General features: G+C 41.5%; 5 protein-coding genes across 6 annotated transcripts; all 5 read left to right on the forward strand.

Moving 5' to 3' along the window:
* Nucleotides 1-602: 602 nt before the first annotated feature.
* Nucleotides 603-2,280, forward strand: LOC115483425 (acidic mammalian chitinase-like). The gene is made up of 5 exons (XM_030225378.1): nt 603-695; nt 752-928; nt 991-1,261; nt 1,317-1,525; nt 1,576-2,280. The coding sequence occupies exons 1-5, from the start codon at nt 632-634 to the stop codon at nt 2,232-2,234; spliced, it is 1,380 nt and encodes a 459-aa protein (XP_030081238.1). The 5' UTR covers nt 603-631; the 3' UTR covers nt 2,235-2,280.
* A 1,196-nt stretch (nt 2,281-3,476) lies between these two features.
* Nucleotides 3,477-4,858, forward strand: LOC115483428 (probable chitinase 2). The gene is made up of 5 exons (XM_030225390.1): nt 3,477-3,493; nt 3,589-3,638; nt 3,718-3,967; nt 4,032-4,240; nt 4,299-4,858. The coding sequence occupies exons 1-5, from the start codon at nt 3,477-3,479 to the stop codon at nt 4,688-4,690; spliced, it is 918 nt and encodes a 305-aa protein (XP_030081250.1). The 3' UTR covers nt 4,691-4,858.
* A 529-nt stretch (nt 4,859-5,387) lies between these two features.
* LOC111600135 (chitinase-3-like protein 1) lies at nt 5,388-7,069 on the forward strand. Its single transcript, XM_030225391.1, has 5 exons — nt 5,388-5,485; nt 5,542-5,718; nt 5,781-6,051; nt 6,107-6,315; nt 6,366-7,069. The coding sequence occupies exons 1-5, from the start codon at nt 5,422-5,424 to the stop codon at nt 7,067-7,069; spliced, it is 1,425 nt and encodes a 474-aa protein (XP_030081251.1). The 5' UTR covers nt 5,388-5,421.
* Nucleotides 7,070-7,407: 338 nt separating this feature from the next.
* LOC111600054 lies at nt 7,408-13,881 on the forward strand. 2 transcript variants are annotated; one of them, XM_023315981.2, is made up of 4 exons: nt 7,408-7,524; nt 7,575-8,041; nt 8,117-11,139; nt 11,194-13,881. In XM_023315981.2, exons 2-4 carry the CDS (start codon nt 7,594-7,596, stop codon nt 13,735-13,737), a joined length of 6,015 nt encoding a protein of 2,004 aa, XP_023171749.2. In that variant the 5' UTR covers nt 7,408-7,524; nt 7,575-7,593; the 3' UTR covers nt 13,738-13,881. The 2 variants fall into 2 exon arrangements, with proteins under 2 accessions (XP_023171749.2, XP_023171748.2); XM_023315980.2 differs by having other exon boundaries at nt 7,581-8,041.
* A 1,630-nt stretch (nt 13,882-15,511) lies between these two features.
* LOC111600028 (peroxisomal (S)-2-hydroxy-acid oxidase GLO5-like) lies at nt 15,512-16,899 on the forward strand. The gene is made up of 3 exons (XM_023315943.2): nt 15,512-15,717; nt 15,882-16,154; nt 16,206-16,899. Exons 1-3 carry the CDS (start codon nt 15,587-15,589, stop codon nt 16,897-16,899), a joined length of 1,098 nt encoding a protein of 365 aa, XP_023171711.2. The 5' UTR covers nt 15,512-15,586.
* Nucleotides 16,900-26,361: the final 9,462 nt, after the last annotated feature.

A 26,361-nucleotide genomic window follows, 5' to 3' on the forward strand; every position in this document is an offset into this window, starting at 1 on the left:
ACAAGCCGATACTAAACTGCATTATGTATCGGAGCAGGGGCTACTTGCCAATCAGGTGATAAACTTACTATTTTTATAAAGTAGTATTACCTTTACTTACTTTGGCCTGACTAGTGGCTGGTAGCCTTTTGTCTCGGCTCAGATTAATCACATGAATCGCAGGCGACAATGACATATGTGATGACCACATCATAATACCCTATAGGAAGGGTAAGAAAACATTCAATCAGCTAATGTAATTTATATTATTTCGTTCCGTTTATAAATATGCCAAGTTTTCTTTATTCTAATCCGAATTTTTAAATATTTCTGCCGGCAATAAATAGTTTAGTGGGGGTCGAAACGGCGCTGTTGTTGTCGAAGCGAAGTACTTAGCCTGCCTTATCTCAAGTAGCATACGAAAGTGATTTATCATGGCTCAGGTGCACTGGCTCTTGGCATGAGTCTAAATTTAATTTATGCGTATTTTTATTCAAGATTATGAGACATATTGGGTCATTGGTTCTCATGAATATAACTTTTATCTACACAGGTTATGCGATTAGTAAATGCATAGTAAAATTGATAATGGAACTGATAAGTCAAGCGACTATAAAAGAAACCACAAAGTGAGCCGAGTTACAGTGCCAACATGAAGACGCTTGCGTGCCTGGTATTATTTTTTGTTTGCCTCGGCCAGATGGCCTCCAGTGACAGTAAGTGCGAATACCTTCTTTAAGCCAATGGTTTCTCACCTGGGCGTGTCCTGCAGAGATACTCAACTGTTACTGGGGCACCTGGGCCAACTATCGACCCGGGAACGGTAAGTTCGAGCCTTCGAACATCGATCCATTCCTCTGCACCCACATAAGCTACACGTTCTTTGGCATCAGCGACGCGGGAGAGTTTAAGTCCTTGGACACATGGCTTGATATGGATGATGGCCTCGGTAAGTACCTCTCGGATCTGCCAATGAGTTGTTATTGATCCGGCAGCCTATGCCTGATCTAGGTTTCATAAGCAAGACAATTGCGCTGAAGCAACGAAATCCCAAGCTGAAAGTATTGGCAGTTGTGGGTGGATGGAACGAAGGCTCCGCCAAGTACTCGGCCATGGCAGCTGATCCAGCCAAGCGGGCGACCTTTATTTCCTCCACATTGGCATTCATCCGGCAACATGGCTTTGATGGACTTGACTTGGACTGGGAATATCCTGGACAGCGCGGTGGAAGCTCTGCAGATCGGGCGAACTTCGTTACTCTTCTGCGGGAAATTAAAGAAGCGTAAGTGGAACCGAGAACCAGCCATATTACATATAAATGACATACTTCCGACCAGATTCGCTCCTCTCGGCCTAGAGCTGGGCATTGCAGTGGGCGCTTCTGAAGCCTCCGCCGCCATTTCGTACGATATTCCGGCTATTTCTGAGCACTTAACATTTATTAATGTTATGACCTACGACTTCCACATGGCAATGGATGGCTACTTGGGATTCAATGCTCCCCTTCCAGAGGTGGAAAGGTCCATCGACTACTGGCTGAGGCAAGGTAAGCAATAAGCCCCAATATAACTCTTTTACTGATGTTTGTCTGTTAAGGTGCACCGGCAGAGAAGCTGATCCTTGGCATTGGATTCTATGGCCACAGCTACCAGATGACGGACAGTTCGCAAAATCAGCCGGGCGCAGCTTGCAGTGGACCCGGAGAGGCCGGACCTTTTACCCGCGAAAAGGGCTTCATGGGCTACCACGAAATATGTGAAAACAACTGGCAAACTGTCTTTGATAGCGAGAGCAAGTCGCCTTACGCATTCAGTGGTGATCAGTGGATTGGCTACGACAACGTCCAAAGCATCGAACTCAAGATGCAATTGGTGCAGTCCCGAAACTTGGGCGGCGCTATGACCTGGTCCATTGAGACCGATGACTTCCGAGGTCTGTGCGGTGAGACTTATCCCCTGTTGAAGGCAATGAATAGAGGACTGGGAGTGGATACGGGCAACGGAGGAGGTGGTGGTGACGGCGGTGGTGTAACTGCTGCACCTACACCTAAGCCGACTCCTGAAAGCGGCGGCGGTGGAGGAGAATCCAGCGAGAACTGCACAGCTGATGGCTACTTCTGGCAGATCGGCGACTGCAATCGCTTCTATCAGTGTGTGAATGGAGCTCGCTATGATTTCAAATGCGCGGAGGGACTTTATTTCGACCTTGACTTACTGATCTGTAAATGGCCCTCAGATGTCAACTGTCCCTATTAATATTCTAATTAAATAAAATACTTTTTTTTACCATGTTCCCATAATGGTTTTGTGCAAATGTATGTAACAGGCAGAAGGAGGCGTGGCAGACCCCATAAAGTATATATATTCTTGATCAGGATGACAAGCCGAGTCGATTGAGCCCTGTCCGTCTGTCTGTCCGTCCGTCTGTCCGTCTGTCCGTCTGTCCGTGCGTCCGTCTGTCCGTATGTGTGAACGCGTGGATCTCAGCATCTATAAGAGCTAGAAATTTTTTTGTAGGTCCATGTATAGCACGCGCAGGTCAAGTTTGTTTCAAATATTCGATAACTTTTCGCATTTAATTGTTATCGAATAAAAACATTATTGAAATGCAGTAAATAAATTATATCTCGAACATCTTAAGAGCTAGAGACTCCAAATTTTGTATTTAGTCTTATGTATATTTTATGCAATTTTGATTTTTGTTAGATTTTGGATGCCGGCTCCAAATTCCCCCAAATTCTTAGAACTTAAGTTTAGTTGGAACTAGGGCCATTATGTGAAATCGTTTGCATCTCAACCAAGCCAATAGGATATGTAGATCATATGCTGAAAAATTAAATCCATTAAGTAAAACAGAAGTTATTAAACAAAACGTTTGACCCATTTGCAAAAGCACATGTCAGCAGCGCCACGCGCACGCATTTTTCCTATGCGTGTGCACACATACATTCAAATGCGTTCAATTCCAAGATTTGAAATTGCGATTGAATTGTGCTGAATTATTAGCTGCTACATATGTTTAAATTTGCAACAGCTTGCTTAAGAGGGGCAGTGGCTGCGTTGGTAGAGTCGCAGCTTGTATGTAGATTGGTCCCGGTTCGAGATCAGTGGGGATGGAAAATTTGTTATTGTTTTATTTTTTTTTTTAAATTATGAAGTGGCGGTGTTGGTAGAGTTTGTGCACGTTGCGCAAATAATCCGGGTTCGAAACCTGGTCTCACAATGTCGATTTTTATTTGTTTTCTTTTTTTTTGAATACTCGATACAAACTACGGAAAATATTAAAAAACTCAGAGGACTGGGATCAGGGTAGCTCCTAGTCAGGCACCCCGACTAGAGCTTTCTTGTTTTATTTTATAAATATTATATAGCTCAAACGTTATCCAACGTATTTACTAGTAAATCCGTCTGCTTACGCATATTTATTAATAACGCTGCTATTTATTGGAGCAAAAAGCTTTAAGCATGTCGCTTGATTAATCAGCTTCAGCTGAAGCAATGGGCAGTTGCAATCAGTAACTGCTTCTGCTCGTTGACATCATTCATTATGAACTTCTCAAGCGAAATTCGAAACTGATAAGATAATAAACTTCTTTGGCATCAACGACAGAGGTAAATTCATATCATTAGACGAGAATCTTGATCTGGACAGTGGCCACGGTAAGTGCCTGCCTTGGCTGACAATGGACCGATATTGATCCAGAACCCGAACTACAGGTTTGATAAAAAAGATAAAAAGCACTGAAGAAACGAAATCCCAAGCTGAAAGTATTGGCAGTTGTGGGTGGATGGAACGAAGGCTCCACCAAGTACTCGAAAATGGCAGCTGATCCAGTTAAGCGTTCGAGATTTATTTCCTCTGCATTGGCATTCATCCGTAAACATGACTTTGATGGACTTGACTTGGACTGGGAATATCCTGGACAGCGCGGTGGAAGCTCTGCAGATCGGGCGAACTTCGTTACTCTTCTGCGGGAAATTAAAGAAGCGTCAGTAGAAGTGTGAACTAACATACAGACATATACTATAGATAGATAATATATTTCACTATAGATTCGAAGATTACGATTTGGAGCTGAGCATTGCCGTCGGTGCGTCTCAGCAGGTAGCTGAAATTTCATATGATATTCCGGCTATTTCGGAGCACGTAACCTATATTAATATAATGGCATATGATTACCATAGTTATAAAGATGGCTATTTGGGACTCAACGCGCCAATGGCAGAGGTGAAAAAAACCATCAATTACTGGTTGAATCAAGGTCCGTAATTAACAACACTAAATATTTAGACGCTGTGTATCCATGTTTAAATTTTTAGGCGCATGGGCTGATAAGCTAATTCTCGGAATTCCATTCTATGGCCAAAGCTATACGATGAAGAGAAAAAGCCAAAACGAACCGGGCGATAGATGCATTGGGCCAGGAGATGCCGGACCTTTTACCTGCCAAGAGGGTTTCTTAAGCTATAACGAAATACTTGATCAAGATTGGGAAGTTAGGGAGCTCACGTCGGCATACGTAACCTGGGATGATCAGTGGGTTGGATTCGATAGCAAGCGCGTTGTCAAGAGTAAGATGGAATTTGTGAAGTCAAAAAATTTGGGAGGCGCTATGGCCTGGTCTATCGATACTGATTATAACAATAGATTATTGAGAGTCATGAACGACGGTCTACAATCTTCTGAAAGTAGTGGTTGTGAAATCGGATGAAGTCGGACAGACCGAAGGAGGTGTGACCAACATCATCAAATTGACCAGGATCCACAGCCGAGTGTATCTCGGTCAGGTCAATTTGGGACGCACGAGTCTAGAGACTTTTACAATCACATCCCTCATTCAGGTCAAGTTTTTGTCAAATAATCAATAAATTTTATCATTTCGCTGAAAACACTTTGACTTAACAAATTTATTATATATAGTATAGTTCTAGGGAAAACGTGGTTCACTAAAATAAGATTAGATTTGGTTAGCTGCAATCATATTTCAATTCGTCAACGCTTCTACAAGAGATCTCTAGTCAAGACACCTAGACTAGGAATGAATACCGATTTTTATCGATAATAAGGAAATGGGATAAGTTAACAAAAAAAGGAGATCGCTGCATACGAACACTCAGACAGGCAGATGGATATGAACTACAGTCATTTTAAACCGAATTCTCATTATCAACAAGTTCAGGGCTTCAAATTTGAAATTTATGCCTTGGCTCGTATTCATCTGCTTATCGGTTGGTTGGATACTCCCAACTAGGGCACCTTAACTTGTTTTGTTAAGGCTCCAAGAGTGATAAAATATATGTTATTAGAAAATTCGCCTTAATGCTACTTTTAATTTTATCTTTGCAGATTATATTAGTCAATAAATGCTTGAGATAATTATGGACCAGATAAGTCAAGCGACTATAAAAGAAACCACAAAGTGAGCCGAGTTACAGTGCCAACATGAAGACGCTTGCGTGCCTGGTATTATTTTTTGTTTGCCTCGGCCAGATGGCCTCCAGTGACAGTAAGTGCGAATACCTTCTTTAAGCCAATTGTTTCTCACCTGGGCGTGTCCTGCAGAGATACTCAACTGTTACTGGGGCACCTGGGCCAACTATCGACCCGGGAACGGTAAGTTCGAGCCTTCGAACATCGATCCATTCCTCTGCACCCACATAAGCTACACGTTCTTTGGCATCAGCGACGCGGGAGAGTTTAAGTCCTTGGACACATGGCTTGATATGGATGATGGCCTCGGTAAGTACCTCTCGGATCTGCCAATGAGTTGTTATTGATCCGGCAGCCTATGCCTGATCTAGGTTTCATAAGCAAGACAATTGCGCTGAAGCAACGAAATCCCAAGCTGAAAGTATTGGCAGTTGTGGGTGGATGGAACGAAGGCTCCGCCAAGTACTCGGCCATGGCAGCTGATCCAGCCAAGCGGGCGACCTTTATTTCCTCCACATTGGCATTCATCCGGCAACATGGCTTTGATGGACTTGACTTGGACTGGGAATATCCTGGACAGCGCGGTGGAAGCTCTGCAGATCGGGCGAACTTCGTTACTCTTCTGCGGGAAATTAAAGAAGCGTAAGTGGAACCGAGAACCAGCCATATTACATATAAATGACATACTTCCGACCAGATTCGCTCCTCTCGGCCTAGAGCTGGGCATTGCAGTGGGCGCTTCTGAAGCCTCCGCCGCCATTTCGTACGATATTCCGGCTATTTCTGAGCACTTAACATTTATTAATGTTATGACCTACGACTTCCACATGGCAATGGATGGCTACTTGGGATTCAATGCTCCCCTTCCAGAGGTGGAAAGGTCCATCGACTACTGGCTGAGGCAAGGTAAGCAATAAGCCCCAATATAACTCTTTTACTGATGTTTGTCTGTTAAGGTGCACCGGCAGAGAAGCTGATCCTTGGCATTGGATTCTATGGCCACAGCTACCAGATGACGGACAGTTCGCAAAATCAGCCGGGCGCAGCTTGCAGTGGACCCGGAGAGGCCGGACCTTTTACCCGCGAAAAGGGCTTCATGGGCTACCACGAAATATGTGAAAACAACTGGCAAACTGTCTTTGATAGCGAGAGCAAGTCGCCTTACGCATTCAGTGGTGATCAGTGGATTGGCTACGACAACGTCCAAAGCATCGAACTCAAGATGCAATTGGTGCAGTCCCGAAACTTGGGCGGCGCTATGACCTGGTCCATTGAGACCGATGACTTCCGAGGTCTGTGCGGTGAGACTTATCCCCTGTTGAAGGCAATGAATAGAGGACTGGGAGTTGATACGGGCAACGGAGGAGGTGGTAGTAACGCTGGTGGCGCAGTAACTGAACCTAAACCTATATCGACGGCGACTCCGACTTCGACTCCAATGCCGACATCGACTTCGACTCCGACTCAGACTTCGAGTCCGACTCTGGAAGTGAAGGAGAACTGTGCAAGAGATGGCTTCTTTATGAAGAATGGCGACTGCAATGGATTCTTTCGGTGCGTGAATGGAGATCGCTTCAACTTTAAATGCCCAACTGGACTATATTTCGATATTGTGACAAATAGCTGTAATTGGCCTTCAGGGGTCAAGTGTCCATATTAAAATCCAAAAAAACAGTCATGAGAAATGTGGGCTATGGAATATCGAAAAATATTAATAAATACTTTAAATTCTTTGACTTTATTTTAAATAAGTTTTTAACAAAAAATGTTAAAGAATAGTGGAATTACTCGTAAGACACTCAATGTGAATTATTTTGAAGCATTCCAGAAACTCTAGTTGAATGCGCGGCAAAATGTGAAAAAGATAACAGAGTGTAAACGGAAGAGTATCATCATTAACAGAGTTAGTTCTTAACATAAATACTAATTCGGGATTTTTAACAGTGTTGAAGCGCACTGTTAAATAACACGTCTGTTATACTCAAAAAGGCAGCGGCGTCTAAAATTAAGGCCGGCTTCTTTGTACGCGCGTAAGTTGACGTCTCTTTTGAAAATCTATTTGTAAATGTGAAAATTTTTCCAATATTGTAAAAAAATACTAGTACATAAAGACAAGTAAGTGGCGAAAACAGTAGCAGACATGTGAATAACGTGCATTTCTCAAGTTACAGATGCAACATCAGAATGTCAACATCATCCAGATTGACCCTTTCGCTGGGTGATCATCAGCTGGCCAAATTGACCAATGATTCGACAGAAATACGCATGCGTGCATTGGAGCAAATAGAAACGCGCTTCATACGATGTCTGCAGCATGGCGAGACAATTAGCTTTAAGCCAGTGCTGCTGCTTAAGCAACTAATTCGCTGGTTTGGCCACACACCACCGGCTGCTGCTGAGCGCGTGCTGGCCCTAATGCTCGAGCTCTTGCGTTCTGAATACGGCGAGGCTGTGGTAAACAAGATTCCCTGCCGGCGCCTGGAGGCAGAGCTGGTTAAGATACGGAAAATATTAAAATATGTGCAGTCAAAACGTGTATTCGAACTGTTGGACAATATACAGAGCTTGGTGCCTAACCTCTACAAAGACTCTAATCCCAGCCCTAACAACAATAACAGCAACAACTGTTCAGGCACGTTGTCATATAAGTTTTAGTAGATATATAACATGTTACCATAATAATAATATGCGCTATTCATCTCAACAGGTGAATCTCAGGACAGCGCCGGTGAAATGGAACTGTTTTCCATTGAAAGTTTCAATATTGGACCCGATGATTTTGAAACGCCTTGGTCGTGCGGCAGCCCAGATGATTTGGCCACGATGAAGACCCTCGTGGATACCTTGACCATTGGCAACGATTTGCAGCTGCAAGAGAACTTGGCCAGCTTGCAAATCAAATTGTGCGATTATCCAGCCGAACAGCTTTTTCAGGCTCCGTATATATTCCTTCAGTTGCTGCATGTGCAGCAGTTACAGGCAGATGCAACGCTGTTGCACGTCAACCGGACGCTTTTGACCTTCGTTAGGTTGCTGCAGCGCCGTCTTCGCGTTCGCAGCAAATCACTTGACTTCGATTTGAGTGTTAAGTCGCAAGCAATGTTGCCACAGCAATTGCGCGTTTCGAGTGTCTTGACGCTACTACTGAATGGCTGTTTGGAGCTGCTTGGGCCACCGCTGCTGGAACATTGCAGCCATAACTGGCATCTGATTGAGCTGAGTGTTGAGGCGATTAAGACCTATGGCCAGATCGGTATTGCAATACCGGAGAATATTGTGCAGCGACTGGGACTGATTGCACCTAAGCTGATACGTTACTGCATCAGCTTTGATGTGGCACACATTAGCGAGACACCGAACTTGGTGAAAAAGTTGATGATCCCTCGATTGGAATCGCTGATCTTTAATGGTCTGCTCTTGGATGTTATTGCATTGAGTTTGTCAACCACTGGAAGCATTGACAAAGCTACCGCCCGCACATTGCTACATCCACTAATCCTGGACAGTTCCTACTTGTCCTGTGTGCCCTTGCGCATGCACGAGCTGTGCAATCTATGCGGTATAGTTACCCCTGAGGCGGCGCCCGAGGAGCAGCAAATTATGCGCCTTAAACAGGCATATAGCCTGGCGCTTGCTCAGTTGATGGATGAAACAAAACTGTCGGCCATAGAACTGTTGCAAGAGCAGCGTCAAATATGTTTGGTGCTGCTTTTGCTAGGCAGCAAGGGCCTGATGAAACAGCTAATTCAAGCAATTATCAAATGTACCAGCTTTTACATAGTCAAGCCAGAGCTGCGCCATGAGGCGGAGTCGCTGCTGCAAACCTTGTTCGACCTGCCCGATGAAGAATTGCGCAACTGCGCCTTGCGTCAGCTGAAGCAACCCGTTGTGGATCACTTTCACGCCTTCATGAACAGCACTAACTACTTGGCCGGCTGTAATAATATTGAGTTAGCCAAAAATCAAATTCTTGGCCTGCCAATGAGCTCACAGCTGCTGCGCAAGTTGCTCGTGCAGGGCTGGCGGCCCGAGGAGCCGCCGCAGCTGCAGCAATGGTGCATTGACTACTTGATAATGTTGGTGGGACTCGCGAAGCTGGTATCGTCTAAGGACTTTAACGAAATGTTCAAAATTGTGATGCCAGTGATGCCGCTGCTCGTGTGTCGTGCCATCAACCAGCCCCAGCTGCAGCATATGCTTTGGGAGTTACTTGATCCGGATAGCGAATATTTGGAGCCGCCGCAAGCGCTGCGTGGCAATGTCTGCTACATGTTTCATCCGGATGCCAAGTTTCGCAAGGATGCTATCGGTCGGATTGCCTACATCCTGGTCTGGCAGGATCATCAGCACAAATACCGACCCGCCATGGATAAGCTCTGCCTAGACTTAATTGGCCACGACGTTTGTGTTATTCAGCCGCCAGTCAACTACTACAGCATATTTAGCGAGCGCTCGCATTTGCCATTTACACGCAGCTTGCTGACGCTGTTGCGCCTGCTGGAGACACGCGATCTGAAGTCGAGCATACGCAAATCTACTCTCATACAGCTGAACGTTTTGCTGCATAGCTGGGAAGCTGTGGACTTGTTCACCACCTGCGACGGCGCCTATGTGCTCTGCTTGAAGGCGCTTCATGATCCGTTATTGCGTGACAGGGCCGGAGGCAGTGAAGAGACCGAAACGCTGCTGCCGGCAGTCAGTATTCTACTTAGAGTGCTTTTCCGCAGCGAACGATTTCGTCACGAATTCAAGGACAACGCAGAGATGCTGGTCTGTCTGCTTCGCTGTCTTTTCCTGCTGCCGCACGAGACGCAGTTGCGTGCCGAAGTGAGCATCTGCATATTCCAGCTGCTTTTCCATGAGCATATGACGCCTGCCGATGATAGTCTTAAGCTGGACGTTGATCTCTCTGACATGGTTGTGCCGGTCAGCTATGATCTGGACCATACCGTACCACCGACAGCTGCCACCGAGGGACTGGCACTGCAGCAGCACCTGCTGGTGAAACACTTCGAGAATAATGCTGCCATCGAAGCTCAGCATTGGCGCCTTTTTGTGGCACACAAAGTATGCGGCTCGCCGGAGGATCTGGCGCTGTCGGACGTTCACGGACTGGATATTAAAGAGACGCTGAAGCTGAAGCCGGCAGATCTGGCACTCGTTCATGCATCGCTCGTGCACTTGCAGGTGCAGAACCAACTAATGGCCGCCAGCAACTGCAGCAGCCACGAAACTCTTCAGCAGCTCGTCGCCAGTATTCAGTTGTTTCTGGTGCTGCTGCGCGGCGATATGCAGCCGCCTCAGTGCAGTAATCTGTGGAAGCTTATGCATAAGTATCTGCGGCTCACTCCCGGCAATTGTGCAGATCTTGAGCTGTATATTGCTTTGTTGGAGTTGTGCTTGAACTGTTTGCGTCATCGCTTGCCAGAGGTGCTCGCTGGCCTGAACAATGCCCTCGAAACTGATCCTCATCATAGTTTCTTGGAGATTCTACGCGATGACAATGTCTCATTGAATCTCTTGAGCCTGGTCACGGAGTCTTTGGTGCAGCTATTGCGCTGGCAGCGCCATCAGCCCAACGTCACTTGGCAGAGCAAACTCTTTGATGAGCTAAGCACACGGGCGCGTTCCCTCTTCGAGCAGCGCAAGCTGCAGCACGTCCGCTGCGTTTTGGGCGTCCTTCGAGACCTCAGTGAACGCCCGTTGCACATAGACAGCTCCAAAACAGAGGTAAGCAGATAGATATTTCAAATATGAACAGACTAAACTGCTTTTCCCTTGCAGGCCTATTATAATCATTATGTTCAGCTGTCGAGCAACCTGCGCACGTCCACACAAACCGGCGCCCAATGGCAACGCGACTGTTTGTTCATTATCTGTCAGATGCAAACCCATGGTAAGCTGCTGGCTCCATCATGCAGCAAGATGCTCGGTGGCAACAAGGTGCTGCGCTATCTGTTGGGTCTGTGCGGCCACACTGATGCCGAGGTGCGCTCGTTGGCCTGGGTGGCAATGGGTAATTGGGTAAAAAATGCCGGCAACAATATGACGAGCATTTTGCTCGACTTTCATGATTTTCTGCCAGGAGGCCTGGCTGCATGCTGTCTTAGCACGATGCTGGACGGCCACGAGGCGTTGTTGGTGCGTGAGCTGGCGGGACGAGTCTTTGAGTTGTTGATACCATATATTGGGGCCACAGCTTGCACCGAGCTGTTCAGCTATCACTCATTCCTAAAGCACGCTCACGCAGCAATTGTCTCGCTGCAGATGTCGCCAGATAAGAAGCAGGAGGCCGGTGTGAATTCCTCGTTTGAATTCATTACCTGTTGCATAAGCATATGTGTTACTTTGATCATGCACGAGCCAAGCTGGTGCTCCGCACTCTGCGGTCATGCGTTCTTCAATGCGCTTAGCGATGTACTGAAGATGCCCACACCCAGCAAGCCCCACATCAGTGTCTACCTGGAGCTCTGCGCTGGACAAATCTGCAAGCTGTATGCGATGTGTTACCAACACAACTTTAATTGTTTACAGCGCAGCATCTGCCGTGATCCTGTGTTGTTGAAGAGCTATTTTTCTTTGATTAACGATGTGCTCGACCAGAAGGTGGTGTCGGAACATCAGCTCGTTGAAATTCTTAAGTTGCTAATGGTGTTCTGTAAGGATGCAAATGCCTATGGTTTTCTGTGCGACAAGTTCAAGGTACATCCGGAGCTGCTGTTCGATCTGCTGCTGTACGGTCTAAACCAGATTCTTATAGATCGTGCGGTTCAGAAATACACGCTGTTAGCGCTCTCGCTGCTCCTGATAAAGGCACAAGACGCATCCGAGGAGCACAACTTACTTCGCGTGTTTGAAGCGTATGTGGAGGAATCGCACACAAGTGACGAGGACAAGGAAGAAGAGGAGGAGACTGACAGCGACAGCTATGACAAGGAGAACAATACAAATGATTTAAACAAACAACTTAAAATATTGAGCTTAAAGCCAGTGGCAAAGCAGAAACCCTTGGCAGTCAAACTAAGGCAAAATTGCGTCGGCGCTAGCCAGCCGAAGGAATTTACCAACGCCGCTGTTTTGCTCTACCACAGCCTTGACCGGCTGTTCGAGATCCACTATCCATCCAAGACATATAGCTTTCTGCAAGGTCCTACCAAAAGCCATGTCCAGATCTGCGAGGTGCTCGGCAATTTGCTGAAGCAATCGGCTTGGGCGGCGGACGCTGCGCGCCACTTCAAGCTGCTGGAACGTGTTATACATCTGCTTGAAGCGTTCCTCGACGACAGCAACATTGGCAATGCCACAGTGTATGTGCGGCGCGTGGGCGCTCACAAATCGCGCGACATTATCAACAACTTACTAATATTGCTCAACATGCTGATGCACTGGCAGAATACGCCGCATACCGTCATTACGGAGCCCGTGATGGCCGCCAGGGTTGTCAGAGTGATCGTTCGTCTATGGCCTTGGCTGTCGCACTCGGCGGTGCTGAAGCATATGACCGTGCGTCTGACTACGTTGCTCACCGAGCACTCCTTTGAGATGTGCAAACAGACGTCGCAGGTGCTCTCGAGCCAGTCACACTCGCTGCTGCAGCTAATGGTGCGCGTGGCGGATCATGAGTCGACCAAAAAAGAAGGAGCCACCGTCAAGCCGGACTTCGCCAAGTGCAGCTCCGACTCAATTATTGAGGCCGCTTTGCGAGTTATGATCAACTGCTGCTCCTGTGCCGAAGGTCGCCTCAGTCTGGGTAAGATGCGTGTGCTGGACATGTTTGACACGATCATGCCAGCTACCAGCAGCAATTCGAGCAAAGTCAAGCCGGAAGTGTTACTTGGCTGGATAGCCTTTTGGGAGGTGTTCTCCAGGTACGAGCTGGGCTATAAGATCTGTCATCTCCAGGCGCTACTCAATCTCATCCGTCGCTCGCCGCCACTGAGCAATTTGCGCCTGCGCTGCCTGCGCATCGTGCGCAACATGTGCTTCAGTAACCACAATCGCATGCTGCTGGTCAACATGACAGGCTTCACGGACTTTCTGCGGGACATTGTCTCGCAGCCGGTGCAGGATGGCAACGGTGGCGGAGACACCTGTATCAACTCGTACGTGGAGCACCATCTCGTTGTTCTCTGTCTGTGGAAACTATTTGGCTTTAGCGCCAAATGCCGAGCCATGCTGCGTGGCACCAAATTGGTCAAACAATTGACAGTACTCTGGGATCACCTGACGTCTATGGAAGCGGAGCGACCGCAACAATTTGACGACTTGCCCTTTGCTGCCGAGCTGAAGGATCTGCTTGGCAAGCTCTTTGATTCGCTGCAGTCTTAGCCAGCTAACTGTAGCTCTACTTAAATCAAGTTTGCATTTTCACTTTGTTTCATGTTAACTATTTTCAAATAATTTATTAACAAGATTTTATTGTTCAGTTTGATTATCAGCCCAATGTAACATGCAAATAAATAAGTTATCTAAAACTTAACACTCGATTGATAGTCATCTTATATATATGTTCACATCTTTTTAGGTAATACTCTATTGATATAATATTTATATGTATATACACTATAACTTATAATAATCTCTTTATATTTATCCGATTTTAGTTGCAGTTTATTTTAGGACTATTTCTTATCTTTGCTTATAATTTATTTAATTATTCTATTTCTTTGATTTAGTTTTATTAATGCATTTAAGCTTTATGTCTGTGTTAAATATTAAGTTTTTTTATGATAATATATTTAGTAGATAAATTAGTTTAATTCTTAGTCTAAGCTTGCCAGTTTAAATACTATTGTTTCCTTCAAGATAATTTTAAATTTACATTCCAAATAAAGTTTATTCAAATAGCTTTGCTTCCGTCAATGCACAACATTTGTTGAATCCTTTAATGCCATGCTAAGAGCATAGGCAAGCCAGATAATATTTAAAATCCATATATGCTTCACTCACTGTTCAGTTAGCAGGATTTAGGCAGTCAATGATGCGCTAGGTTTCACTGTAAAAGATATAAGAGAAAGTACCCAAGACATAGATTCCTTATGAATGCATATTTACTCAGCATTGCGAACCGTTGACAAGGGCTAGAATATCAGGAGGCGTAGTCTGTGACCCGAACTAATGCCTATTTCGAGATCTTTTTACTGATCTTCTTCCAGCATGCCTGGGGACTATAATTTGATATGGAAACTCGCCGGCAATTTCATAGCAATAGAACTTGATGTCATTGTGATCCAACTGCATTTCGAAAGGAAACTTTTTCTTAAGTTTCGTATACATAATAATAACCTTATAAGTAGTGGAAGTAAGTACTTACCAGTTTCCCTGCTAATGATTCCTTTGGTTTCCATTTTCTTGAAATTTTCTAGTCTTATACTCTTGTATAGAATATTACGATACATAAAACTTGCATGTAGCAGCTGCTTCAGTCGACTGACCGAGGCCATTAGAACGACGTTCGTCTTTATAGCCTCGGTTAGAATGTGCTCCAAAGCAACTGTTGATAGTAAACAAAAAATTCGACTTAACGTCGAACCACAGCTGCTCTATAACTAATTCCACTTGGTATACTTATATTAATGTAAACATATTTCTTATATTTATATAAATATTTATACATATATTTAGTTATATATTTATGTGTGATTTGGATTCTTTTTGCATATTTAAATTCTTGTTTAGTTCGTAATATTTTTAATACTTTTTAGGAAATATTTGTAAAGAAAAAAGAGAGTTTTCAGATAGAAATAATATAAGCTTAATTTGATATATTTATATATATATATTATATGGTATCATATTATATTATATTATAATATCAAATTATATATCAATGTATTTTATTTTTATACCCTGCCCTGCCTTAAACATTTGCTTTTTTCTTTTAAAAGCGAGAAGTTCATATATAATAACTTATATTCCATAGTAGCTTGGCTATATGTGGTTATATTGAGTGTCTATCAGTCGAGCACTGCCGACTTGTTTACAATGCATTTCCCAGTATATCTGTCTATGGACTGCAAGCTGCACCCATCGCTCCTGGCTAGTATATATAAAAGCAAGCGTAGTGCAAATACTTTCAGCACATCACAAAGCCTATTAAGACGTGTCTTCATATAAAAATAATAATAATTAGAATAATAACAGTTCAGTAGACCCAAGTACTTGCATCTACATTCAAATGTCATTTATTTCTGTAGCCGACTTTGAGAAACAGGCAATTGTGAAGCTTGAGCTCAATGCTCTCGACTATTACAAAAGTGGAGCTGGCGAGGAATTGACGCTTGGCTATAATCGCGAGGCCTTTAAGCGGTTCGTATTGAAAAGTATTTCAAAAATATAGATATACATTTTAATATTATTGTCAATAATGTGAATCGATCATTTGAACTTAAAGTACTTAAATATTGCTATAGTTGAGAGTGCACAACTAAAAGATACCTTGACTCTGGTTTAATCCCTTATATAACAAATAGGTTGCGCCTACGTCCACGCTGCCTGCGTAACATTGCAGAGCTGAATACGAGTTGCTCCATTTGGGGACAACACTTGAAATGGCCTCTAGGCATTGCGCCGGTTGCCATGCAAAAGATGGCGCATCTGGACGGCGAGAAAGGCAGTGCACGAGCTGCCGGCAAGGCTGGCTGCGTATTCATTCTGAGCACTCTCTCAACCACTTCGCTGGAGGATCTGGCTGCCGCGGCACCGGATACCTGCAAATGGTTTCAGCTATACATCTACAAAGATCGGTAAGCTGAGCTGCAACTAAGGTAGACTTTGCCTGAGATTCACCTGTGCAGGGCACTCACCGAGAGCCTGGTGCGTCGTGCGGAGCAGGCTGACTTCAAGGCGCTTGTCGTGACTGTGGATGCTCCGGTCTTTGCCCAACGTCGGGCTGATGTGCGCAATAAGTTCAGTTTGCCAGCGCACCTGAGTCTGGCCAACTTCCAGGGTGCGCAGTGCAACGTGGTGTCAGCTGCGGGTGACTCAGGCCTGAGCGAGTATGTGGCCAGTCAGTTTGACTCCACCGTCACCTGGCAGGACATCAAGTGGCTGAAGCAGCTCACGCAACTGCCGATTGTCGTCAAGGGCATACTTACCGCCGAGGATGCCGAGCTGGCGCGTGAGTTCGGTTGTGCCGGTGTCATTGTCTCCAATCATGGCGGACGCCAACTGGACTCGACGCCAGCTACCATTGAGGCACTGCCCGAGATTGTCAGAGCCGTGGGCCCTGATCTGGTTGTCATGCTGGATGGCGGCATTACGGAGGGCAATGATATATTCAAAGCTCTGGCCCTGGGCGCCCAAATGGTGTTCATAGGTCGTCCTGTCATCTGGGCCCTAGCCTGCGACGGCCAACGTGGCGTCGAGCATCTATTGAAATTGCTCAGGAATGACTTTGACATCACAATGGCCTTGACTGGCTGCCGCAGTCTCGCGCATATACAAACCTCAATGGTGGTGCCCGAATCCACTTACTGGACATTTAAATAAATATTTTATATATATATCTATAACTGAATATATAGAATGTGACTTAAGCTGCTGATGGCTAATGCCAGCGTCTTTATGCAAAAATATAAAAAAATATTTTACATTATTTTAATTACATTTTCACATTTTATTAAATTCATTTAAAATTAAAAAATTGAAGAATGAGCCTACAAACTAAAAAAGTTAATAAAACATAAAAGGTATAATAATAAAATAATAATATTAATAGACTAAAAGTCATCAACTGTTTACTCTGTGAATACTGCACAGTGGCGGCAAAAAAAGTAGGCACACCTCAAGATGTGGCGTAAAAGTGGCTAAATCGTTGCGCTTAAAACTAGGCAGAGGCTTTTAAGCTCATTTGACAGCCGAACCAAGACGTGGAGAAGCGCGACAAAGCGGAGCAGTTGTCTTGGAAACACTGATAGCCAAATTGGCTCCCTAAGGCATTGCATTAAAGTTGATTGGATCGTGCGAGCCCTCTCGATACACGCCTACGGAGGCTATAATGTAAGACTTTAAATCATAAAAAGAGTTTTAATGGATTTATAATATTCAATTTAGGTTAGTTCTTCCAGGAGACTCATCTCTTTATAGGGTATCCACATTAGCAGACAGCCATTGGAAATTTAATTTACTTTTCTGTATACATTCGACATTCGGCTTTTATAATAATTTAGATTTGCGTCAAATTTCATACCATGTTTTTATAATTTTTAACAAATGTTTTGTTTGCATTTGAGCAACAATTAGCTATAATTAATGTCTGTTGTGTGGGTGAGCCGATCTGGTCTGATCATTGTCTAGATTTCTCTGTTTCAATATTTGCCACGCGTCGGTGTTTAATTAAGTTGCTGCTGCTGCAGTTCAGACACGCCCATTTCCTGTTCTCTTATAATTTATGTAAATTTCTTAGTTGTCTTAAATAAATATCAGTAGCGGAAGCAATTCTATTTTGATGGCTGCGACAAATGCACGACATCACAAGTCTTTGGACACACGCGTCAGGTGTCAAAGAGACGCGCTGTCTATGGAGCATGCAGCAACAAGTTGCCAAAGGCCCCACTAACTGACAAAGCAGCAACAACAAAACGAGGGGCGTCAAGTTTTCACACAGCTGTGCAACAAATGAAACCTGTCAAACATTTACATGCGTCACTCAACATCATTCACACCCACACACACACACACAAGACGCCCGCGATTCTCCAACTTTACAGCAGAGACTCCCAATTTTGTTAACACTAAGCAAAGAAGAAGAAGAGTTGACTGACTCTAGCAGCTAAAATGAAAACAATCAAAAACCTGATATTGCCAAAAAGCATAAAAAAATGTTTCTGTATAAACTTTTTTTGTTTATGTTTCTTTTTTTAACACGCGAAAAGCGCAGCGCTAGCATTGGCACAGTGGTCTGAAATACATGTAATATACTCTATATTCTATATACTCTTCGTGAGAGTCATACAACTCAGTCATGAAATATGCGTGAAGAATGAAATGTGTATATAAAGAAATGTATGGACCTTCTCTTATAAACATTCAAAATAATAGCTAAGCTAAGCTTTATTATTACCCTAATATATATATACACAACTATATACTAATATAGAATCTATATATTTAGACATATACCAATCACAGCCTGCTAAAATGGTATCCATAGAAACAATCGACAGCTCAGCTTAGGGTAAATAATCTTCGGCAAGTTGCAGCTAGTCGCACTTACTTATGCGATCTCACGTACCTATATTAATATATCTTTTAAAATACATATTTAAAGAAAAACAACAACTGAATGGTTGCCCAGTTACTAAGGGTCACAGTCTAAATTTCATAACTGGTTGCGTCGGCAGCGCAAAGGCGACACGACGCGCAGTCAACGTCCACATTGACTTCGACTTCGACGTCGACGGCGACGTCAACGTTAACGCCGACGCACAGGTTGGAGCGGCTCATGCGCTCGCTCGTTGCGGGGCTTCGTCTCTGGCTGCCTCTCCATTCGATACGCGTCTGTTGCGAGCGCCAGTCGCAGTCGTCGCGAGTGTTAAGCAGCCCAGCAAAACAACAAAAGCGTTATTCAGAAACCTGATTTCAAAATATTCAAATAAAAAATATATGAAATAAAATTTAATGCAAATTAATTAAGGGCTCCATGGCGAGTGCTATAATCAGCAAATAAGAAAAAAAGAAATAAGAAGTTAAACTGAAAATTCAATAACTTTTGCTGTTGCAGCACTTTTTATAAGACGTCAACGCTAAGTGGCGCCATCTACAGCACGCTTAGAGAGTTCTGCTACTAAACAAGGAAAGTGGTTGCGGGTGCTCGTGTGCGTGTGTGTGTGTGTGTGCAAGTGTGTGTTTAGTGCTATGTTATTAAGTGCACTCCATAAATTCTGCTGATTACAACGCATGGGAATAGTTAAAGTAATGCACTCAAATGCCTAAGTAGCAATTAAAAATCTATATATACATATATCAAACTATCTGATAAAGGAATACTTCATTATACTTCAAGGTAAGCCGCTAATGTAATTTATAGCCTGATCAGTCGCCAGTTAAACTCATATATGCTTAATCAGTCTTGAGGCGATAAGTTCTCAATTATAGAGAGAGATTTTATGCAAAAATTGCCCATAGCAATAAAGATAAGGCAACAACTTAAGCAAATAACAGCAGAAAAAGAAAAAGTCGAAAATACTTAAATAAACAATTCAAATTGTGCTAAGAACTTATTGACAAACTGGCTTAAAAGTTGAAAAAGTTGAGCTCATTAGCAAACAAATGCCTAGATGTATCTATAACTATAACACATAGTTAGTCATTCGTAGCTATATATATATATATATATATATATATATATATATATATATATATATATATATATATATATAAACTAAGAACTTTGAAGTCCAATAGGCACATAAACCATTTCATTATTAGTTTCAAAATAGCTTCTGCTAGTTATATTCAAGAAATATTTTGAAAAAAATTTCGATTTTTCTTTCGTATATAAATATTAAAATATATTTAATACTACTAATTCATTATTTATATATATATATATATATATGTATATATATATATATATATATATTTAATTTTTTAATGCAAATTAGTTTTTTATCTTGCATAATTATTTATATTTTTTATTTCTTTTATATATTTTAAATTTAAAAACATTTTTAAATTTAATAATGCATAAATTATTATTTTATAATAATCGCTTAGAAAAATCGTTTTAATCAAAACTATATGCAAAGGCTTTCTGCAATTTCCTTTATCAAAATCTATCCTATAAGTATAAGAGAACATAAGTACGTATATAAGTAAGCGATAAATAATAGAAAAGTATTATTGAATAATATAGGATCGTTGATAAGGATTTTGAGCTTCTTTTATTATTCCTTTATTGAATAATATAGGATCGTTGATAAGGATTCTTAGCTTCTTTTCCCTTTCACACGAATTATATGATATGAGAAAACATATCTTTAGTTATAATTCCACATAGATACCTTAAGCATATATCAGGTTTCTAGCATTTTCCTTTACGTTCAGATCAAATTTAAAAACCGCTATCAATACAAATATTTACAAAATATGCGAGTTTATCGTAGATTCGATACCGGAGATATCTGTGCCAGACTTTTGAAATTCTCAGGTCTTACGCGTATGTTTACAGCACAGCGTTTCGCTTCTAGCGTATGCTCGCAGATAAGCGGGGCTGAAAAAGGTATCTGCAGCGCTTTGATTTTCCCATTTTATCTCAAACTGCGCAAATTAGATAAGATATGGTTACACATATACATATACCTACATAGATGTATATATGTGTGTGTATCTGCTATATATCTGCCTGCTTGCTCCAGTTTTGTAGAGCCGATAAAATGGTTTTTTCTTTCATTTAGTTTGATTTGCGTTCACATGCAAAAGCGCAATCAATGTGGCCATAGCTGGCTCACTCCCGGCCATGCCATATGCATGTGGTTTGGTCAGATAGAGTAGTCGAATGCTCTATATGGCTGTCAGTCCATTAGATACATACATGTACATGTATGTTGCCACGGCTCATTTATATTTTTTTTTCTCCATGACAACCTCGCCGGGCATAACAAGTCCAGCCAGAAGTTGTTTGCCAAATGAAAACAGCAACAAGGAGAAGAAGAAGAGGAACAGGAGCCGGCGCGCCGGCTGCGCTGGGCAACTCCCCAAAGGACGTCCAGCTGGGTGGTTCCATTCACGGCTGCGGTTGTCAGGGTGCGGCCCTTAATGCCTGGCGTCATGTTACCAATTTAGCCAACTGGTTGCGACTGGTTCCTAGAACTTTCGCTGCCTCCTTCGTGTTTAATCGATAGCTTGGAAAATGTGTGTTTCTACTTGTTTTCTTATTTCATTGGGTTTTACCAGCTGCCTAATTACAGATCGCCGATAAGTAAGCAACTTATTTGAATCTGTGAGTGAGAGAGGGAGAGATAGAGAGAGAGCGAGAGAGACAGAGTGACAGAGTTGTTGTAGATGCGGGTGGCTTGTGATTTGTGACTGCTTTTTGCTTGACTTTGTGTTGAGTTTATGTTAATTAGCTTCACGTCTAGCTGCGACGCAATTGAAAACAAATGTAACAAGGTCTTGTAAAAGCAGTACCTAACGTATATATATATATATATATATCTATGTATATATATCGCATGTACTTAGGCTTGCGGGAATTGTGTAGTTGAGTGCAGCTGCAGATAGACGTGAGAAAAACTTAATAAGCTTTGTCTAATAAATAAACATATTTCAATTTGAATACATATACAAACACTCGAACTATATATCTGTTGTATATATAGGGTGACCATATAAGAGCAATAGAAAAAGAAAATTAAATAAAATAATGGATAACTTCTGATTTCATGCATGGACATCATTAAAATGGCCTAGCCTAAGCTATAATTTTAAATGAATCTGCTGAAGATGTGCTGGAATAACGCTTGGCAATCGACTACTTAGAGTTTTTTCAATATTATGCTTCAATCTACATTCAGATGTTGGCTCATGCTCAAATGGTCAGTGCACTGAAGCTATAATGACAACCAGCTGACATAAGCCTTTTCATAATCAAATGGCAAATCCTACTAACTATTTTAGCAGCTTAATGTTATCGATAACTCAAGCAGCTATTGAAATATAAATATAGGAAATAGCATCACTCTTGCTGGGTCAGTCTCACTCTCCGAACGCGAGGCATGGCTTATTAATAACTAACAATAATTATTATTAAAACTTAAGCAACATTCATATAGGTTTTTAGGCTATGTATTATTATTATACTAAAATGAAAGCTGTGCAAAATTGCTTTTGATCTTACTTAAATTACAGGGTATAGATTGGCAATCAATCATACTATATATACTTAGATTAATTTCGCAGCGTCTTTGATTTCTAAGTGCAAAACATAGGCAAATATTTGTTAAACAATAAGACTCTTAAATACATTTCTCAAGCTGTATGATTGCAGAAAGTGCCTTTCGAAAACGTTAAAAAAAGAAAACAACAACAAAAATTATTCAAAGCATATTCCATTTGGCAACGCAAATATCGCTGTAGTCAGTCCGATGTGTTCCATGCATATTTGCAACGCTCCAAAAAATCCAATAAATGGCAATCACAAGAGGCAGCAAAATGCTTTGCATGCCCACAACACCATGCACACATGTTGCTACAGACATCAGCATATTTCCATATATACAGACCGACAAAATTGTATATATATATATATATATATATTCATGTATTTACAACTAGGTACGAAACGGGCTAGGCACATTCAAGTGCAATTAACATCAAATCTCAAGCATCTTTGCTGTTTAGCATTTGAAGTTGAGTTTTTAAGTCTATTGACAAAGTCTCGTAGTCGCAGTTGTAGTTGAAGCTGCTACGATCTCTATGTAAATGGGCAGTGTAACAGCTCGTAACACGCGACTCTGAAAATGCCTCAGAAATGCTTTTTTGCTCTTGCTGTTTAACCTTCACGAGCGTGACGACTTTCAGACGCGGAGACTCAGTCTCAGCTTATACAGCCAGATTCTCAGTGGCAACAACACGAACAGAGCTCGAGTGCCTGCTAAATGACATCAGCGTTTGATGGCGAGAACAAAAGCACGCTTCAACATCTTATAGATGGCCGGGGCGCGGGTAGAACATAATAAAAGAAAAACGTAAAAAAGTAAAAAAGTATCTGGTAGTTTGCATATCGCACAGTCGACAGGTGCCAAAGATTTCTATGTCAGTGAAAGCCGCAAATAGTAAAAAAAAGCGCTCAAGGTGGCTTCTGCTGCTTCGTCTTCTTTTGTTTTTCAATTCATTCATAATTTATCTAAATTATAAATTATAAACAAAAGCCACATCAGCAGCTGCGACTTTTCAGATGCTTTGCGGTTAGTCGAAATGCGAGTCGGAGCTGCGCATGTGCAGCTAATTGATCGCTGACTAAACGTGCGGTCAAGTGGAAATACCTCAAGTTACCTGCTAAAACAGACTATATATATAATCTAGTATTATATATTATATACCTACAATTAGGCGGGCAATTAAGCGAAGCTCTCTGCCTTTCCTCAATTGAGTTTCATGACAAATTGTTTTGTTGTTCCCGTTGATTGGTTAGAAAACACTTTTAATTGCTCGCAATGAAACTGAAGTAAAAAATGACAATAAATATATTTAATTATGTAGTTAGAAACATGCTCAAGTTAGTCATTTGTTAACTTTTGATATTGGAAATTTTGAAGTAAAAAACACTTTATAAACGAATTATTTCTGTCACTCGCAGATCAGTTTTTGCTTAATATTAATAATAATAAAAATTAATTAAAAATTCTTTGACATTTAAAACATATTACTCACTAAATTTAACATTACTCATGACCTGTTCATTGGAAAACATTATATATATATAAATATATGTGTATTTGTAAAGTGTTTTCTTCTCTATATAAAAACTCATTTTATTTTTATAAATAAATGAGTTTGCTTTATTTTAAGCTTGAATGAATTTTGCAAAATTTAATTAAATTTTTATTACAACATTTTTTTGTGATTTATCATTCTCATAATTGTTTTAAGATATTAATCTAACAATTAATTTACAGTTGGATTTTTATTTATAGCTGGTTAAACATACATATATCTTAACCTTTTTGTTTTGTAAAGTTCATTGAATTTTTTATATCTTTAAATATTTTTATATAAATTTAAAACAATTATAATAGAAGAGAGCATATCTTAACTTCTTATATAGCTTATATATGTCTAGTTTGCTTCAAATTATTCAATAGTTGTAGTAGTTCCTAAGAAATTGTTCGATATACTAAACCAAAGCATTTCTCCTAGATTTGTTTAGGTTAGTTAATCTTCTTTTATAATACTTTTATGTCGTAAAAGCAAATACTTAGACCTTCACACGCTCAACTATAAAATATTTACACCATCAATTTTCCATAAAATTTTTTACTTATTTTTTTTTGAATACTCCAAAATGTCAACAATTCGATTTAGTTGCGCAATCGCTTATCTGCCCCATAAGGTCTGATAAAAACCTACACACTAGACTAGCTCACTTTGATAATAGCTTATCGCGACGCAGGCAACGTGATATGAGTGCAACATGTGGCAAGCCTTAAGAGCAGAGTACTCCAATCATCATCCATGGGTAAACTGACACCCGAGCCACGTGACCTTCAGACATGTGTCCATGTCGAATGTTTGTTTGTTGTGTTGTTTTTCAGTTCTCGTTCTCCTTCTTGTTCTCGTTCTGGTTCTCGTTCTGGTTCTCCCTTTTAGGTTAACTGTGCCAAGCTGAAAGTGATGCCAGAAGTTAGTTCGAAGGTGAAACTTAGCCAGTTGGAACGCACCTGCTGCACTTGTTCGTTACACATTTGGCGACCGACAGCTGTCCAAGTTGACAGGCATTTGTCATGTTTGGAGCTTGACTTCTTTTTGCTTAGCTCAGCAGCTGGCCAATGATCCCCCTGCTCCAGTTACTTCATATGACATTGAAAGACCTCCATAATTAGTTACCCTAAATTAAGCCATAAGCCACAAATGAATGCCCGTTTCTTGGCCAGACTTAACGGCGTTCATTTCACAAAACATTCAATCAAAAATATCAGGCAAGGCGCGTGCTCACAAAGCTACAGCTGAGCTGTAAGCTTGAACTGCGTGTGCGTGGGTCTAGGCTTTATTTATAAAGAGTAAAATTAACAAAAAAAAATGAAAAGTGAATAATATGAAAACAGTTTCAGATTCACATTGAAACGCGTGCACGTCAACGTCTTGGCATTTGCTGAGTGGGCGGCATAAAAAATTCCATTAAAGACATTAGCTAAATATGGAAAGCGCTCAATGATTCAGCTGCTGAATCTTAGCACAATTTCCAGCTTAAAAACGGAATTTGTTTTGGGTATTCTATACAGCATTCAGTTTTTAGCTTCACTTGACTACATGACTTTAACTTCAAATAATGCTTTCGGACAGCTTTCTGAAGTTGCACTTGACATTCAATAGCATTGCTAACCTTGTGGAAAATAGCAACTCTGATATATAACTCTTTACCTCATATATATATCCATAGAGTATAAAGGGTTGATTCTGATGCATCTTTAGTAGGCACTTCAGTCTCCATTTCAATTTCTTTTATTTAAACACGCTCAGAGCGCAGCTAGTCACTATTTTGTATTGCGTCTTCTCAATTAACAGGCTAACTGCACTCAAATTCTCACTCTGTTCGTGCCTTAACTTCAGATTCCATTACCTCGACTATTGAACTACACTCAGTCGAAGCGACTCTCTCGCTGTCAAGCCCTGTTGACAAATGATCTATTGATTCTCTCTCATTCTTTTTAACTTGAAGCTAATCCTATAATAAAACTTAATATAATATCAGAAATACATTTTTTTTATCATATATTTATATATCATATAATAAATATTTTTAATAAAAATGAAGATTAACTTTGAGCAACATATATATTTTATTTGTTATTTAAATTCTATTATCCATTGTCTATTAAATTTAAATATTGATTTTTCTATTCAACCACTCATTAAAATGTCTTACAAATATTTCTCAATTGCTCAGCTACATTATCTTCACAAACAACTTAGCTGTGCATATATCGTAGAACTCTTGTTTATATAATATCATTTGAGCTCTGGGTCTTTGAAGTGGTCTTCTGAGTTATGCACATGCACAGAGCTGAAGTCAATCTTGACTTGCGGCGCTCAGTGCTCAATGCTCAGCTCTCTATTAGTCATTTAGCGCATTCGATTGGCATTCTAGGCACGTACAATTTGCCATGGATAGCCGCCCCCACGCCCGATATGGTATATCGTATACGGTATATATGACTGAGTGCTCCATTCATATGCATAATAAAATCAAGACACTCGCGCATATTGCCGCTAAATGAAACGAGATATTTT

Source organism: Drosophila hydei, unplaced genomic scaffold (genome assembly GCF_003285905.1).
Source record: "Drosophila hydei strain 15085-1641.00,03,60 unplaced genomic scaffold, DhydRS2 tig00008130-arrow-arrow-pilon, whole genome shotgun sequence".
Taxonomy (NCBI): Eukaryota; Metazoa; Arthropoda; class Insecta; order Diptera; family Drosophilidae; genus Drosophila; species Drosophila hydei.